At 42.5% G+C, this 17,055-nt stretch overlaps 1 protein-coding gene across 15 annotated transcripts in view; it reads right to left on the reverse strand.

The window, feature by feature from the left end:
- Window positions 1–17,055, reverse strand: part of Eph (Eph receptor tyrosine kinase) — a 94,226-nt gene that overhangs the window by 5,298 nt on the left and 71,873 nt on the right. The window contains exons 4-16 of one of the 15 annotated variants that reach the window (XM_067357621.1): window positions 12,013–12,298; window positions 11,205–11,741; window positions 10,762–10,925; window positions 10,385–10,655; window positions 10,055–10,243; window positions 9,862–9,973; window positions 9,601–9,668; window positions 9,017–9,034; window positions 8,249–8,314; window positions 7,115–7,291; window positions 6,530–6,999; window positions 6,075–6,412; window positions 315–4,346 (exon numbers count right to left, since the gene is read on the reverse strand). In XM_067357621.1, coding sequence (XP_067213722.1) covers window positions 4,037–4,346; window positions 6,075–6,412; window positions 6,530–6,999; window positions 7,115–7,291; window positions 8,249–8,314; window positions 9,017–9,034; window positions 9,601–9,668; window positions 9,862–9,973; window positions 10,055–10,243; window positions 10,385–10,655; window positions 10,762–10,925; window positions 11,205–11,741; window positions 12,013–12,298 — 3,006 coding nt within the window. In that variant the 3' untranslated portion in view covers window positions 315–4,036. Of the gene's footprint in view, window positions 1–314; window positions 4,347–6,074; window positions 6,413–6,529; window positions 7,000–7,114; window positions 7,292–8,248; window positions 8,315–9,016; window positions 9,035–9,600; window positions 9,672–9,861; window positions 9,974–10,054; window positions 10,244–10,384; window positions 10,656–10,761; window positions 10,926–11,204; window positions 11,742–12,012; window positions 12,299–17,055 lie in introns of those variants that run through there. The other 14 variants (XM_067357624.1, XM_012375362.2, XM_012375367.2 and 11 more) reach the window with 14 other exon arrangements.

Raw genomic sequence — 17,055 nt, forward strand, 5'->3', positions numbered from 1 at the left:
TATGGGATTTCGTTTGTTTATCTATTGTATGTTCCTAATATGGATAAAAATTTCAACAATCACGTTTTACTCGCATAAAGATCAATATGAATTGCCACTGGTAGTAAAACGTAACTGTCTTGTTTCCTAATTTTATATACATGGAAGGAGATATATACAAGTGTGTTCACAGATACGATATGTATGTACAAATTGAGAAAACGGCATCTTATAAAATTATTATTATCGATTATTGGAATGGAAAGAATGGATTAATGGAAATTCTCTCACGATGAGTCTAGATATTCTAGAATATCTACGAGAAATTAAAATAATTTTTTTTTTTCATTCAATTAGCATGGTTTATTCGACAAATTTTTGAGAACATAAAAGAGCGTATAAAACGAGTCTTAAATCTAAAGAAAAAATTATTATTTAAATATATACATTTTGAGGTTCCTATCGAAGTTTCCCTATGAATACACGCGTATTGTGTTCATCGATCTCGTGTAAATTATAAATTACGAATTATTTTAGAAAATAAAAGTAGCCGATCTTATATATACGATTAATATGCAAGTTTTGTGCATTTTCTTTTTGTACAATATTATGTACATATAATTAAGGTACATAAATACGAATGCAAGCGTACAATTTCTCTTTGTCACGAAAATAGCGATAATAAAAATAAAAATTACAATTATAAGATAATATTAATAAATCGTAATAAAAATAATATCAATAATGATAATATCGATAGATAATAATATAAATAATAATGATAATGGATAATACAGTAATGTGATGACAATAATGAAAACAATGATAACTAATTGCTAAAAATAGTACTGTTGACGAGCGTAAATGTATCATGTAATGTGTTAGTGAGTACATAGTTTACAGTTCAGGTATATACAGACTCAGACCAACTGTCACCTATTAATAGCAGATTCCTGAGATCATTTAAGAACGAAAATTTTTATATCAAAATAGCTCGAGGCTACAGTAATTTTTAAATGTACAATAGTGAAAGATAAATCGAACAGATAGTCAAAAATTCAAGCGCGCAAGCAGGTCACATATTGCTTTTTATATTCTTATCATATGAAAAACCTCAGAAATCTATTATTAATGGCTGATACGATTAATCTGAGACACCTTGTATATTTTACATTATTTTTAAATCTATTCCCTTAATGATATTAAAATAAAACAATTTACAAGATTGACTTACTGGCACGATGCGCAGCAGTAAAATTGTTCATAAGTTGATTTGTGATGTGCAAAGTACATCCAAATTATAGCGTTTAAAATAATCATTCGAGAAATAATTATTAAGCACATTAAACTTTTACTCATTTTTATGCAATTATCTTATAAAAGAATTGTATATTTATATTTAATAATCATGAATATTAAAAATTGCAAATTTTTTACTGAATATTTCAAAGTTTTTATGTGCGCTACATTTTTTTACATAATATTTTGCAAATAACAGATAACAAATAAATGATTACTTACTCTAAAGTAATGGGTATCGAGTGCCGGCAGAGCAATTTTAGGGTAAGTAATCATTGATTTGTTATTTCTGATTTGCAAAATATTGCACGTAAAATATTATGTAATGTAATGCACATAAAAACTTTGCAATATTCAGTAAAAAATTTGCAATTTTTAATATGTATAGTTATTAGATATAAATAAATACATAATTCTTTTGAGTAAGTCAATCCAATTTGTTTTATTTTAACATCTTTAAGAGAATAGACTGAAAAATAATGTAAAATATACAAGATGTCTCGGACTAACCGTATCATCCGTTAATAAGATTTTTCATATGATAAGGATATAAAAATCAATATGCGATGTGCCTGAGCGAGTAAATTTTTAACAATTTAATCGGCCAACTTTAAATACTTTGCATTTAAAAATTACTGTACTCCGACATTTTGGTATACAAATTTTCTCCAAATAATCTCAGGAATCTGTTATTAACGGGTGGTACAGTTAGTCTGGGACACCTTGTACATGTAATCGTGAATGGATCACGGTGCGTATGAAGGCAAGCAGTGCAACACAAACTAAGAGGGTTATCAAGCAGGGAGACTGCTGTCTACGTTGCGGCAATATTTCATTATCGCGTCAAAGAAGCAGAGAGAGAACGTGAAAGCACAGTCAATGTAATCGAATCGTCGAAACGCTAAAGGGCGAACTTTGTGTTATCTAGGGCACTGGACGAAACAGAAATGATTGCACTTTGTTCTTCTGCGCTTCTTTCTTTTCTCTCGTTCGCAAAAAAGGGGATTCTCGGTGTGGGAATGCCGCTTTTGATCCTCTTTTTTTTTATTATTTTTTTTTCCTTTACCTGTTCCTCAAATGCACGTTGGAAGATGCCGACGAGGCGAGTGGGGGTGGGGATGGAGTACCCCTTTCCCTGATTCTGACAATTGTTAGCATTTATTAGCAATGGAGGTCATACTAGGTGTGTGTTACTATCCGCAGGCTAGTTTCTCGTGTCTGTACTTTGAATCTCGAATTTTTTTTATCTCTTTCCTATCACTCGCATGTGTGTCGGCGCGAATATCTTCACATTAGTTTTTTTCATGAGCAACTTTGAGTGAGTTTAACTCAGGAATAAATAAAAAATAATTTATGTGTTCGCAAAATTAAAAGTAACAAATAAAAAATTTTGCATAATTCCAACTGTTAAATATAACTGAAAGAATGTCGGCGAATCGTTTTTGTTTGCGGATAAATGTTCACCTCCGGTTTATAAATATTCATGAGGAGCGGAAAGCTTTTGATACTCGTTAATGTTTGCAAAATATATAACGAGAAATAATTGGCAAAAATTAGTAGTTTGCAATCAATAAGTTATGCAAATGGTTTCCTTTTTAGAATGGCGTGTCGCGATTTTTATCGTGTCCTTTGGAAATGTTTTAGAATTTAATATTATGATTATGGTCTTGCGCAATTATATATCGTTTTCATATTCAATATATTACGTATAAAAATACTATTCTAAAATGGTCAACCGGTTGCACGCGCGTGCTGTACACATGCTAATAAGTCTTTGCGGCTTCGTTAAGATAAAATTGATAATTTTAATAAATATTGTACGATAAATATTTATGTTTGCGTAAATGATATACTGGGTGCCATAGAATTATGACTGTTCCTTTTATCCACGGTTGTTCTTTTGAGCAATTTGCAGATAATTTTTCCTTATCGAAAACTATGTTTAACGAGTCTAAATTGGCCAAAGAATTTGCAGCTTAAAGAAATAGCGTGAGTTCCGGAACACCCTCTATAAATACGTGTGTATACATATCTATATATATTTTCTTTTTTTTTTTACGTATGTCCATCGAAGTTATAACCGCTAATATATAATTAACATATGAAAGACTCTAGCTGCTTTCATGCACGTATTTTGAATTATTTTTCGCTCTCTAAGCTCTGAATCGCGTATATATATATATATAAATAAACCCATATTGCTATTCGATGATTGAATTTATTCTCTATAAAATTTGGAGATTCTTAAACTCTTAATGTATCTCAATTTTAATTAATAATATATGCTCTAACTCTTAATACGGTAAAATTTATTGCTTAGCTTAATGTAACGTAGAAATTCTCTATATATTTCCTAACATATATATATATATCTACTCTACTTCCTCGCATTTGTCGATAATTTATAATGAAAAGACTGAAAAAGAAATTTCTTTACGACGGCTCTACACTTGTACACATAGTCTATAGCGCTCCAATAATGTCCTATCGGTTGCGCGCGTGCCTATATTCGTTCACATCTACTATTTCGTCCGACACAACTTGGATTATACGTTTCTACTACATAACTCGCGGGAAAAGCGCCTACGATTCCCTACGACTAGCGCGCGATCTTAGAAAGTAATGCAAATCGTAACGATACATAGAATGCAGTCTTTTGAGATTACGTCCGGTTTAAATGCCAGGCGTTAGTTGTGATGGTTAGAAAGACGGGCGGAGGGTGATGCTTTTGCTCGTTTTAATTCAAGCCGAGTCCCGCTCAACCGAAATGGGAGAACGGGACCCAATTGGGATAGGTGAGCGGTGACTGTTGGTGTGGCAGTGCGTGTGTCGCTGCGTGTGTGTGATAGTGTAAGCTACGGCCGGCTCCTGGTGGCATTACTGGAACGGCAATCGCTGACTGGGCTTGTTGATGGGCCTGATGGCCGACTACGTCTACGAACGGACCCGCCGTGCTCGCGGCTGGGCCTGGTGGCATCGTCACCGCCGCCACCGCCGCCGCCGCCGCAGCCTGGGCGGCAGCCGTATGGCTTGTGACATAGTACGGATTGTGTGCAGGCGGCCTCACGCTGTAGGTTGTTGTAGTTGTTGTGGACGATAGTTGTCGCAGTTGCGTTGCAGTTGCAGTAGTTCGTAGTCAGGACGTACCAAAGGACACCACAAAACCAAAAGCACAAAGAATTAGCCCAGGGAAAAAGAGGCGGATTTCGAAGGGATAGGAGAGAAACCAACGAGACTTCGGAATGCGAATACTGCGCCCCATTGGCATCAAAAATAAACGCGAAAAACTTGAATGAAAGATACGTGAAATAATAATTCTTTCGTTCATGCCAATGGGATATTCGGAGAATATTAGGGAGGAGGCTTGCCGATTTCCCTGCAGTTACAAGCTTCGACTCTCTCAAAGTGACGCGAAGTAACGCAACTTGCGATATATAAACAGATTCTTTTTATCTCGCGTCTCGTATTTTATTGATCCTCGATCGGTGCAAAATTGAACATTTCGTCGAAACCCATCGAGAAGAAAAGCAACGCAAAGTACAAAATTAGCCCCTATATTACACTGCGTCTTGTAAGAAATAACTGCGTGAACCATAAATTTAAAGAGTATAGAAACGATAAGCGGCAAAAGCAATCGAAAGCTCTGTTAAAGTCGTCGTATATGCGTGATCTCGACTACGTCGGAAACCCCCGAAACGCGAAGAAGGTACGCAGCTAATAAAGTAGACTTTCGTCCATAAATTAATTTTCACGCCAGCTGACTGAAAAACTTGGCTCGAGCCAAAAAAATATACTCGAGCGCAAAGTAGTTTCTTCAAAGTACGTAAATAATAATTCTTCGATATTAAGATTTCACACGCGGCGAGACATCGCGCGGAAAGTGTGCGCTACCGTGAGAGGAAAGAGAGACTTAAATTTTCATGTCGGATCTAACGAGTATCTACTATGTAGTAGGTGATCTCTTTCTCTCCGGTGCGCGTCGGAAAATAAATATCGAGGTTTAGCGTAGATGCATTTAGAAATAAATTTTGACGATTATTATTTGGGGGAGATTAAGAAAATACTGAGAAATTCTTAAAAAACAAAAAAAGCACGAACAAAAGTAATTGCGAATGATGACAGTCCAGTATGTATATGCCCGTTTCCAGTAATGCCAATCAGGTCGTGGTACGACGGCGACGCGGGTGCATGAGTCTGCACAAATCGGTAGTCTTCCTTTCGAGTACATGCACATCATATATGTGTGTGTACGATTGTGTGCTTGTGCGTAACGTCACACATCAATGAGCCACAATGTCAAAGTCCAGTTTCTAAGTAGCATAAAACGGATGTGGCACGATCCGCGTGAGCGTTTCGGCGGATGAATGAAAACAAGTATTAGCTGTCGAGAGAAATTAATTTATGGACACGATACGTAACTCACGTGGAGCATGCGGCGTGATATTCTTATTAAGATGTAATGAACGAGCGATTCAACGAAAGAAACAAAAGAACGTTAATAATGCTAAATGAAACTGAAATGTGATAACTATTTGCGAACGTGCGCTCGAAGCACTTAAGCAAATTTCATTCGCTGTATGCCGGATTATACTTTATGCATTCCGTCGTATCTGCTTGAATTACGTTCAAATGATGAAGATGATGAAGATTGCACTGTTCGCTAGACATTTAATTTGCGATATAGATTTCTCCTAACACCGATTTTACGGCATTGTCCTAAGAAAGATTCGAAATCCTATCGCGTTACGATTGCAACTCGTTGATCAAATCAGGCGAATAGACGTAAATGCTTTTACCTGTTCTGAGCGATTTTTCTGAGCGTGTCCGGACTTCGTATGAGCTTGTCCAGAGTCTGCGTGAGATTAGCGAAGGTCGGCCGATGAGTGCGTTCCTTTTGCCAGCAATCGAGCATCAGCTGATAGATAGCCTCCGGACAGTCCATCGGCGCTGGAAGCCTGTAGCCCTTCTCGATCGACTTTATCACATCTTGATTCGACCAGTTCCAGTACGGTCTCTCGCCGTACGACATCACCTCCCAGCAAACAATGCCCATGCTCCAGACGTCGGAGGCGCTCGTGAACTTGCGGAACGCTATCGCCTCCGGTGCCGTCCACCGTACCGGAATTTTGCCGCCCTGAACATAAACGATTGAGAATAGATCGATTAATCCAGGAGCCGTAGTCCTGGCCGCGATCGAGCCCTCTGTATCCTGCTGTTCGTATCGATTCAGCAACTCGAATCTATCGCTCACCCTGGTCGTGTAGGCTCCCTCCGTAGCGCTCTCGATCTCCCTACTCAGTCCGAAGTCGGCGATCTTGCAAACCAAGGCGGCGTTCACTAGCACGTTTCTCGCGGCGAGGTCGCGATGCACGTAGTTCATCTCCGCGAGGTACTGCATGCCGCTGGCGATGCCGCGCAGCATGCCTACCAGTTGGAGCACTTGGAACTTGCCATCGTTTGCGCGTAGGAAAGTATCCAGGCTGCCGTTCTCCATGAATTCCGTGATAATCATCACCGGATTGCTCTTAGTTACCACACCTTGCAGGAATATCACGTTAGGATGTTCGAACTGACCCATTATCGATGCCTCGGTCAGGAAGTCGTTACGAGCCTTGTCCGCGGAGCCCGGCTTCAGAGTCTTTATGGCCACGTCTATTTCCGTTCGTCCGTCGGGAGGCAATTTCAGCTTTCCTCGGCAGACGTCGCCGAACTCTCCACCACCTGCGGGCGTAAAAAATCGTCAGAATTGTAACGAAGAATTCTAGAGTCGATAACAGTGCTTTTTGTAGAGATGAAAAAACATTGTCGTTGATAGAATATATATATAGAATCGTACCTATGATGGCCTCTATCGTGATGTATCCGGCGTCGATCTCTCGCGCAAATTCCCGTACGGCTTGATTCGGGTCCTCGTAGGTGTGAGGATCCACGTAACTCCTCGCACCTGCACCGCCAGCGCCGCCTGCGCCCGCCGCGGCGACCCCCACTGCAGGTGTGAACAACGGCGTGGTCACTGCAACGTCACGAAAACAGAGTTCATTATATTAACACGAGGGCCGGTGGTGCGAAATTTTGACAGAACTTTAGACCGCGCGTTCTTAACATTCGCTCTATCGCTCGGCCAACCGTGTCAAATCCCGCAAGAAAAAAGAAAAGTAACACTCACACATTCTCTCTCGTGTCAACGAGTTTAAAGAAATTTCCAAAAAACAAGACACAACCAAGAAAGCCAAACGCAGGTGGATTCTAAAATATATCTCCTCTTTTAGTTCCCACTTTAGTGAAAGAATCATCCTTTACTTGTATGTGTCTCTCTATCTTAGAATCTGGTCTGTTTAATGTCAAATGTCTATGTACGCTAGCGAGAACTCGCGCATAGCCGATCCAACGCATGCCAACGCACAATTTTTCGCATGCCCGTATGCCGTGAAATAATTTCAAAATTATTGCGTTACATACGAAAAAATTCAGCGATTCAACATCGCTCATCTTTGATGCTCCGGGCGACTCAAACGCAGTTCTCTCCAATTCCATCGATCTTTTTCATTCAAACGCGTTTTGAATCTCCGTTTTGAAGCGTCCCGGAGCATCCAAGTGTTTCGCATACATCGTGGTAAGAAGAAAAGCGATCGCAAGGCACGATCGTTTGAAGAAAAATAAAGAAAAAAAGATTAGATGCAAGAATATGATGCAATTGCGTGCGAAATCACGGTGCCGCAGCATGCTTTTTTATTGCTTTCGAACATTTCATCCATATCGCACATCTAGGATAGTGAAGAAAGAACAAAATGGAGCGTAGCGTAACTAAAGCGAAACTATAGTAAACGTAGAGAACTCGGAGTGAGTGTCGGGTGTCGATGCATTCAGTTAGGTTTTTTAACTTTTGTCGCTCGGACCGTGTTATCTTTTTTTTTTTTTTTTGATCACGAGAATTTTGGACGGAAATTGCTTTGGGAAACAAAGGACTTACGCGAGGACTTGCTCTTGTTGTTGGTATGGGTTGTCACAATCGGTGAACTGTCCATTTTGCAGTGCACTGTGAACAACACAACAACCAACACACTAATTGACAAATAGCAAAACAAAAAAGCGGCTGGTGTTCAATGATGAATCTCGTTTTTTTTTCCTTCTTTTTTTAACAATACAAGCGAGAAATGTGATAGAGCTTTAAGAAATATCTCGGTTCACGGAAACTGCTGTTAACGTGTAAATGAGGTGAAATGTAATTGTAAACTGGATTAAAAACGGTTGCTTGTTGATATCAAGTAATTTACGCGTTGATTAAAAAACGTACTTTTAATGCGTAGCTTATTTTTCTCTTTTACGTTCGTCGTTTGTTATTTATGTTCCTTCTGATATGTTTTATGAGTGAAATCCAGATGTAAAAAGCATACACATAATAATAATAACATCGGCACTAATGAAAAATACACATGCAATTACACGCAAAACGATGCGATAAAACAAACATACGCAAGCACAATGCGTCAGCACGCATAATGTATATCTAAGAAAATTAGGTATCGTGCAAAATTGTTATACATACACTCGCGTGTGTCTGTTACGTAATATATGTGTATGCGTATGCGTGTATGTGTGTGTGTGTGTGTGTGTGTATGCAAAAGCATAAGAGTATGATTTAGATTGAAAGTGTAATGCATGTACAGGGGTTGCAAAAATAATCTACACAAAACTGAGTTCCTAAAAACAAAACTTGAGGTGTTTGGAGAAGACTTACTGTAGGTCACAACTAGTCCTGTAGTAGCAGGCGATTGTGTACATTGTTTCATTGGGTTTTTTCATGGATTTTTCATGGAGGCAGGTTCGATAGATTAGGGGAATCGCACATGAAAAGAAAGAATCGAAAGAATTTCGTTAGAATAATGGCACTTAGGTTGCGGGGCCAGATCAGTTGTGAATTTTGGTAGGAAAGCGAGCGTTTTTTCTCTATGTCTTTGTCGCGCACGAACGTATTTCAGAGCCAGACTGCTTTCTTTTCGTTTTATTTTTATTTTACGGCGTTACATAATACATAACGTTCAACTATCTCTCTTCCTCTCACTCTCATCCGCAAAAAAAATCTCTACGATACTGAGGGGGGGTAATGTAACGTATTATCGTGGGTCTGTTTGTATATTGGGGGGGGGGGTATAGTTTTGACACTTGCTGGATCTAAGAGCGGGGGGGGGGGGGGGCAGGGATTCCAATATTAGTCACAAGACACGAGGGCGTAATGAAACAACTATGAAAGTGACAGGGGGGCAGTAGCGATAATAATATAAATCTTTAAAGAGAGAAACTTCGTGCTAATTGCGAACGTACCTTCGCCGTTTCTGTACTCCAGAGTATCGCAGTCGCTTGGCTGTTTCTTGTTGCACTCGTCCGAGGCCCTGCTGCAACGAAATCGCAAGGCATAGCAGTCAAATTGAGCAAAATAGCTGAGCGAAAAAAGTTCTTCTCACGCCTTTGCGAAGAAAGTTCGATAATTCGCGAATTATCGTTCGCAATCTTTTTTTTTTTTTTTCATTTATGAGGCAAAAATGTTTTGAATATATTAATTGATAGTGAAAGTGATTCAATTACCTTCTAAGGATCAGAACGGTCATAATGATGATAATCACGAGAAGCACGACCACAGCGACGATCGCCCCTGCGATTATCCTAACCTGCATGTTGTCCTCCTCGCCGATGTAATCTGCGTAAAAACGCGCTCGTATTAGAGACGCGGTGCGAAAGGGGGATTGCGAAATGTGAGATCTGGATGCCGCGCGCTTACCTGGGCCTATCGCGTGGGGTGTCTTCTTAAATACCACCGGCGTGTACTCGCCCCAGCCGCGGGTGGTCTTGGCGCGAACCTGTATCGCGTAATCCGTGGAAGATTTGAGACCTTTGAACGTGGCGGACAGCTCGGACGTTTGAATGACGGTTGCATTAGTGGCGTCGTCGTAGCGCGGGTAACACCTCACTGTGTATCAGATATCGAGACGATTATTAATCCCGCCGCCATCGCCGCTTGTTCGATCGCGCGCGCGCGCGATCGAATGATCGATCCGGATGCGAATTGATCTCGATGCGCAACGTTACGGTGGTATTACGACTTTACTACCTTCGTATCTCTCGACGAGATCGCTGTCGCCGCTGACACCGACTTCGGTCACCGGCGCGTCCCAGCTGATGCTCAACTCCGAACTCTTGACGCTCGTGATTCGCACGTTGCTCACCAGGCTCGGTACGGAGGCCTCCGTCGTAACGGTGATGTCCACGTATTCCGCTTTGCCGGACAACGGCGTCACGCCGTTCTCGGCGAACACTTGGAAGCGATATGTCGTCACCGCGTTCAGGCCGGTTATCGTGATCTTCGTGTCGTTGAAGATGTCCTGTCGCAAAATCGAAGCAATTTCGCGTAAAATTTCTTTCAATTCAAAAACTATCGCGCGTAATCCGCACTTGTATATATGTATACGGCTTTGTGGGGAAACTCACGGGATTACTGGGAATGTATTTGACGCCCACGCTGCACGCGTCGCAGGCTACTCTGTAAGTCGTGTCGGTTCTGCCACCCTGCATATGCGGCGCGTTCCAGGAAAGGATCACCGTGGACTGATCGACAAAGTTGACGGTCAGGTTTTGCGGCGCCGAAGGTGGTTCTGCAAGAAATGTGTTCTTGAAGATTCTTGCCGTCCCCCCAAATTCCTACCATCTCTCGCGTACGCGTGACTTTTAATTTCAAGCGGCCCATCGCGTCCATTGCACCGAATAGTTAGAAACATAATTATAAATTACAAAATTGAACATTTTAAGACGTCTAAAAAATTTTGATTTTTCGAACATGTTAAAATTGTTGTTTTTTTTTCCCTAAATATGGAAAGAATGGCAGAAATGTTTTATAGAAATAACGTTTGCTTTGCATTAATTTTAATACTCACTCGTGCAAGGCATGTTCTTCGGATCCTTCCCCGCTCGATAATAACCCGCGTCGCAACGACACTCCGTGAAACCGTAATCGGATGCTTTACTGTGCTCCGGACACGGTTCGCATGGTTCCGCGCCCGCCACGTGTTTGAACTTGCCTATTGGGCACTCTTTGCACTCTTGCTTGTCTACATCAGCCTGAAAACCGGGTTTGCAGTGGCATCCACCCGAATGTAGGTACCACTTGCCGTCTCCCTTGCAGAGGGAAGTCGGTTCTTGAATTTTTACGGCGTTCGGGACGCAAGTGCCGACGGTTTGTTCGATAACCGTGACCTCTTTGCCGGTCGGCGTGGCCGGGTAGCGCGAGAAATTCACCGCGATCTCGGGACAGCTGATATAGTACACCTTGATAGCTAGGATCGATATGCAGGCGCCCTGATCGCGAAAAGCGAAGTAGACGCCCTTCTTCGTCACCGGGATCGACTTTATCTCCGTGTTTATCGTTACCTCGGAATTCATATTGAACCTGCCCTCGCCCGGAGCTATGCGACCTGCGGATGTACCAAATCGGTATGAAAAGTCACTCTAGATATCGCGAACATTGTTCATTTCATTAAAGAAAGGAACGAATCAAGAGGGAAGAAGGGGAGAAAAAATAAAATGTCAATTATAAAATTTTTTTAAAGACTTATTTTTGAATATGTTTTTTTAAGGAAACAATAGAAGCATTTAAAGTTGTTATTTTCGAAATATTATCAGTGTCCTCCCTTTGTGAGGTGAATTCTTCGATTGCCATGCCTTTATTATTACATCATCACTCACCGATAAGTTTGTAACTGTCTGGCTCCCACGGGGGCGGCTCCTTGGTGGCAGCGTCGAACTCATAGTAGAGCAAACTGAACGTCTCTTTACAGCTGAGAGCGTTGCCGGGGAACAGCGAGCAGTCGCGGGTCGTGAATTTGATTTCTATGTACATGCGATTCGCCGGGCCGCGCTCCACGAACGGCGTCCACAGCCAATTGTTCACGTTGTTGTACGCTACGTCGCATACTACGTAACTCCGCCAATTGATTCCCTTGTCGAAGTTCGTGAAAGATTCCTCCACCCACTGTAACAGGAATAAAGAAAAGAGACAAACATTAATCCCTATTTCAGTATCCTTTTTCTCTTAATTCTACACTAAGAATCTCGACGGAAAACCCAATGTAGGTTAAAAAGGACCTTTTTTCGAACATATTTAGAAAGCAACCGTGTCCTCCGTGTCAAAAGAAGGTCTTTGACAATGAAAGGAAAAGAATCTGCGATTCTAACCCAATTTTCTCGGTGTTACCACCAACCGCGACGAAAGCGAGAAAGTACGACCCGCCGTTGTCTTTGTCGTCGTCGTCGTCGTCGTCGTCGTCGTCGTCGTCGTCGTCGTCGTCGGCCGACATCGGGCAATAGAATCCCACCCTCGACGGTAAATGACGAGGCGGAGAGGCCAGGTCGTCGACTTGCGACAAACAGACCGCAAGGAATTACCGGCGCGCGTTACCATTAGTTTTATTGCCCCCCTCGGCTCTCGGGCTCGTCCCGAGAGCGACCGCAAAAAGTTCCGACCGGGGCAAGAAGGATTCATCGTCGTCGTCCTCGTCGCCGTCACCGGAACCCCTCTCTCTTTCTTTCGTTTTTTCTCCCTCTCTCTCTCTCTCTCTCTCTCTCCCCCTCCCCCTCTTTCTCTTTCTACAATCGCTTCTACTCTCCTCGTTCTCTTTTTTCTTTTTCTTACGCGCCTCTCCGCTCCCGCGTATTTCATACTCCAGGACCAGGAAAGACTCGGCAGGTAAGGAGTGACAAAAAACGGTAGAGCCGAGGTAGAGCCTCTTATCCAGAAGATTTCCTCGCGGACGTGTTTCCGGCAGGCGGGCTGCAATAAATTCAGTCGCGCCGGCTACTCGGTTGCAAAAGGGGAGATTATTACGGGGACGATGACGAGGTCGAAAAAATTTCATTAAAGCGCTGCCGGTGAAAAAAAGCTTTTTCAGCGCGCTCGAAAGTAGCCGGTAGCCAGAATCACGGAGGAACAGTTCCGCAATTCGCCGTCGTCCGCGCATCGAATTACGGATCCCCCGCCTCCCTCCTTCGGTATACCCTTCGCACGCCACCGATCGCAATTAATAGTTTTTAGCGAGGTTTGCGAAACTGGATTTACACCAGCTTTTAAAGCGCCTCGTGTGTTCTTTCGCGAATATTTTCACTCGCATAAACGTAATTGAATTAATGAGTATAAAGACGCTCTACGTGGATTGAAAATAAAAATTTATACCCGCTGCGCCCATCCTCTTTTATGTCTGATAGTTATTTTTCCAATTTTCTCACCAATCGATATTCACATTTCGTCCGAGGATTATTAGAGAGACGAGGAAAAAAAAAAAAAAAAAAAAATGCGCCACTATACCGCCGCGTGTTTATTTCGACGCCTCCGCCGAGGTTCTTTATCGTTCGGGAAATTTCATTAGGGCGATAAAATTCATCCTCCTTTCCGCCGGCCGTGTCTACGCTCGCTTTTATCTCGAGGAAAAGGCGGAGGAGAGGCGTGCGCGCGCACGTCGTTAATGCCGCGCGGCATTTAATTGAATCGCGCCGAGAATCGTCCTCTTTTTAATGCGCCGCGTCGATTTTTCGGCGAGACGGATTTCCCACTGGCGTGACCGTCCCGTGAAATTACTCATCGGAAGAAGAGACAAAAAAAAGACGATTAACCACCGGCATATCTCATTGCAATCCCACGGTGCTGTTTCCGCCAGCCGTGCACGCACAGATGCTTCCAGAGACGGGATGAGACATTTTTCTCGTTATTGCGTTACGACATTGGTAGATCGCTACTTATCGCGAAGTTTCGTTGAATGTTCTATTTTAACATTTATGTTATAAATGAAATTATAATGTATACAGAAATCGTAAAGATCTACATATTTCAAAGTGCAACCAAATCTCGTATTTTCATAATTTTTAGAATTTTTTACATCACCAATTATTAGCAAATATTTTTTCACGTGTAATTTTATTCGTTTAGAATCTTTAAAAGTATCACATAATATTCGCGTGACATGAAAATATCATCCGGTTTAGCAGAATAGCGCTATAGTTCGTTTCTTGAGTGTCCAATTGTCCGTTTGCATTAAGTATCACTGAAAGACTGTGCATTTGCGTATCGCGCGATCGATCGACGATCGTTCAGTGCTCCGAAAACTATGCCGTGGTTAGGTCTCTGCGGTCGGGTATCGATCGCACTTTACCGTTTTCGCAGCAGGTAGACCTGTCTCGCTATTTTCCGCCGCTATACGCCTACGGAACGGAGAGACAGCACGTGCGAACCATCGGTTCTTCTCGGCCATTACTTTTTTAGGGAAATAGCGATACCACCGTAGAATGATAAATTACAAGCTCCATTAAAGTGTCACATTTCGTTCGTTATTGTTTTCCATATCCCCAGAGTCGAAATAAAACTTCTTTACGTCTCAGTTTACCGTAATCCTTTGTTGTGAGGATCGGAGCAAAATACTTTGTGCCGGTCGATTTTCATTACTCTAAACCAACTATTAGTCTTGTTCCCGCACGGTTCGACATCAATAATCCGCTTGTGAAAAGACCAAACGAACAAAAGGTGGCACATTTTGGGAGCCATGTGGCCAACGTGGTCGAAGCTACCTGCCACTCACCGGGACGCTCACGCAGCTACCCTAAGAAAAGGAGATCGTCCATGGTTTTTCTCGCGGATCAGACCGTAGCAGTAAATAGATACGAGTCGATGGCTCAGAAGTAAAGCCAATAAGCTCGGGTGGTGTGCGCGAGCGCGCGGGATAAAACGAGAAAAGAAGTGTACAGAAGATAGACATGGACGTGGTAGCTGCCACCCTCGCGGATAGGGAACTGCCCCTACGCCAGTAATATCGCCACCATAATCGCAATTCCGACGGCGTAGCCCCGGATAGAGGGAGGTTAGCGAGAGTCTGTAGGAAGAGACTCGGACGAGGGACGCGAGGGCAGGCGCGCGTTACGAACTTTTAGTCCGAGGGGTTCCGCGGATCTTAATATATATTGAGCTCTCTCTCCCGTGTCGGGAGGAGGGTTAACCCTCGCCCTTGGGGTGAGGCTGCATCGGCAGGCACGTAGGGGCTCTCTCCTCCGTCGTGCTACGTGCACTCCGACACTATGGACCGCTCTCACTGGACGGACACGTACCGCGTCGAGACGCGATCGAACTTTCTCCCCGTTCTTCTTACCGTCACTTGGCCGACACCTCGAGAGAACCGGCGCTAATTGCGTTCATGATGAAATTACGAGGAATGAAAGATCGCTGCTATTGGACTTTTAGCTTTGCTATATTTTATATTATTTCTTAAGATTAAAAATGTTGGAAGTATCTATGCTACATACGTGAGAAATGAATTTCTTTTAATCTTATTTTTCGCAAGTGTTCGGAATTTGCGTAATGTGGACAACGTCTTTGTTAAAATTCTAACAAAAGATTATTAGAGTTTAGTGTTTGAAGATTACTAACATTAAAGCATTATTAAAAGTATTACATATGTGAGAAATAAATTTATTTTAATCCATCTTTATTTCTTTCTCAAGTATTCAAATTTATTTGCATATATAGCGTGAACAAGCGCCATTGTTAGAGTTTTAAGGGCATGAGTACCAATTTTGGTGGATCAGAGTATATAGAAGCAAATTTAATAGCGAGAGCCCCTGTCATTATCCTCTCGTAGGAAGTTCATTAACTCGAGCATGTCCGACTCGCGAAATGATCGCCGTTTTAAATACAATGGTATAGAGATCGTCCGCGACAATACAGCGTCCGGATGAGGGTAGTCCGTCCGTTACGGGCGAACAAGTGCACATATGTGTATCCCCGGGTAGGGTGTGTGGCCATCCCTCGGACGCGGCATAGGCAGGGGTGGTCGCGCCACGCGCCAATCGAAAACTTTATGTAACCGTTTATTCTGCGCACCCCGAAAACCGATATAACCGTATTTCAGGACGAAAGATTGGCAGGAAGACCGTTTAAGGAGTATTTCCACCGCACGTTTTTCGGCACTTAACCGAAATATCTCATTTTCCCTCTCTTATATATGCGTTTACGGAAATACGCGTATATAGATGCGTACGAGGGGAGAAAGAATCGTTGTGCGAAATAAGAAGCCCGAGAAGGGAGAAGGTGTCGGGTGAGAATTTATTTCTGGATTATTCCGAAGCCGGGGAAACGCTCCAGGGTGGGGATCTTCCTTCCAGAAAAGGACAAATCGTTCTCCGCCGCAGGATCGAAACGCCGCTGCTGGGAGAAGCAATTTCCAGGCGCGAGATTTACGACGCGAAGATCGACTCCTCGAGCGGGGGATCGCGAAATTCGGCTACGCCGATATCCGACGCCCGATGTTTCTATTTTGCCGCGCGCGCGAGGCGAAATTGTATCGGCAGGATGGTAACGGTGTCTACACGGATGCATTCGCGCGAGAAAAAAAGATTTCGTTCTTGTTAACGAAAAATCATTATCTTGCTAACATGAACGATGATCGAAGAAGACATAATCGGCCAGCGATAATTCCTGATTTATGATAACCGGCGCTGAGATATGATTTCTGAGAATTTGTGATCATTCATCACAGAGCGGTATTAAGACACGGATGTTTACAGGAAGAATCCGCTTCACATAAGATTATAATATATTTAACGATCACACGTTATGTCAGTCTCGTTAAGTTTCACCGACGTGTCAGAAGGATATCTTTTTAGGATTCATGATTATTTTAGAGAAACGAGTTTTCGAGCCGTGCCACCTTTTTTTTTCCGTCGAATCCGCCGTCGATGGACCTTGCTACT

Source organism: Linepithema humile, chromosome 6 (assembly GCF_040581485.1).
Source record: "Linepithema humile isolate Giens D197 chromosome 6, Lhum_UNIL_v1.0, whole genome shotgun sequence".
Classification (NCBI taxonomy): domain Eukaryota; kingdom Metazoa; phylum Arthropoda; class Insecta; order Hymenoptera; family Formicidae; genus Linepithema; species Linepithema humile.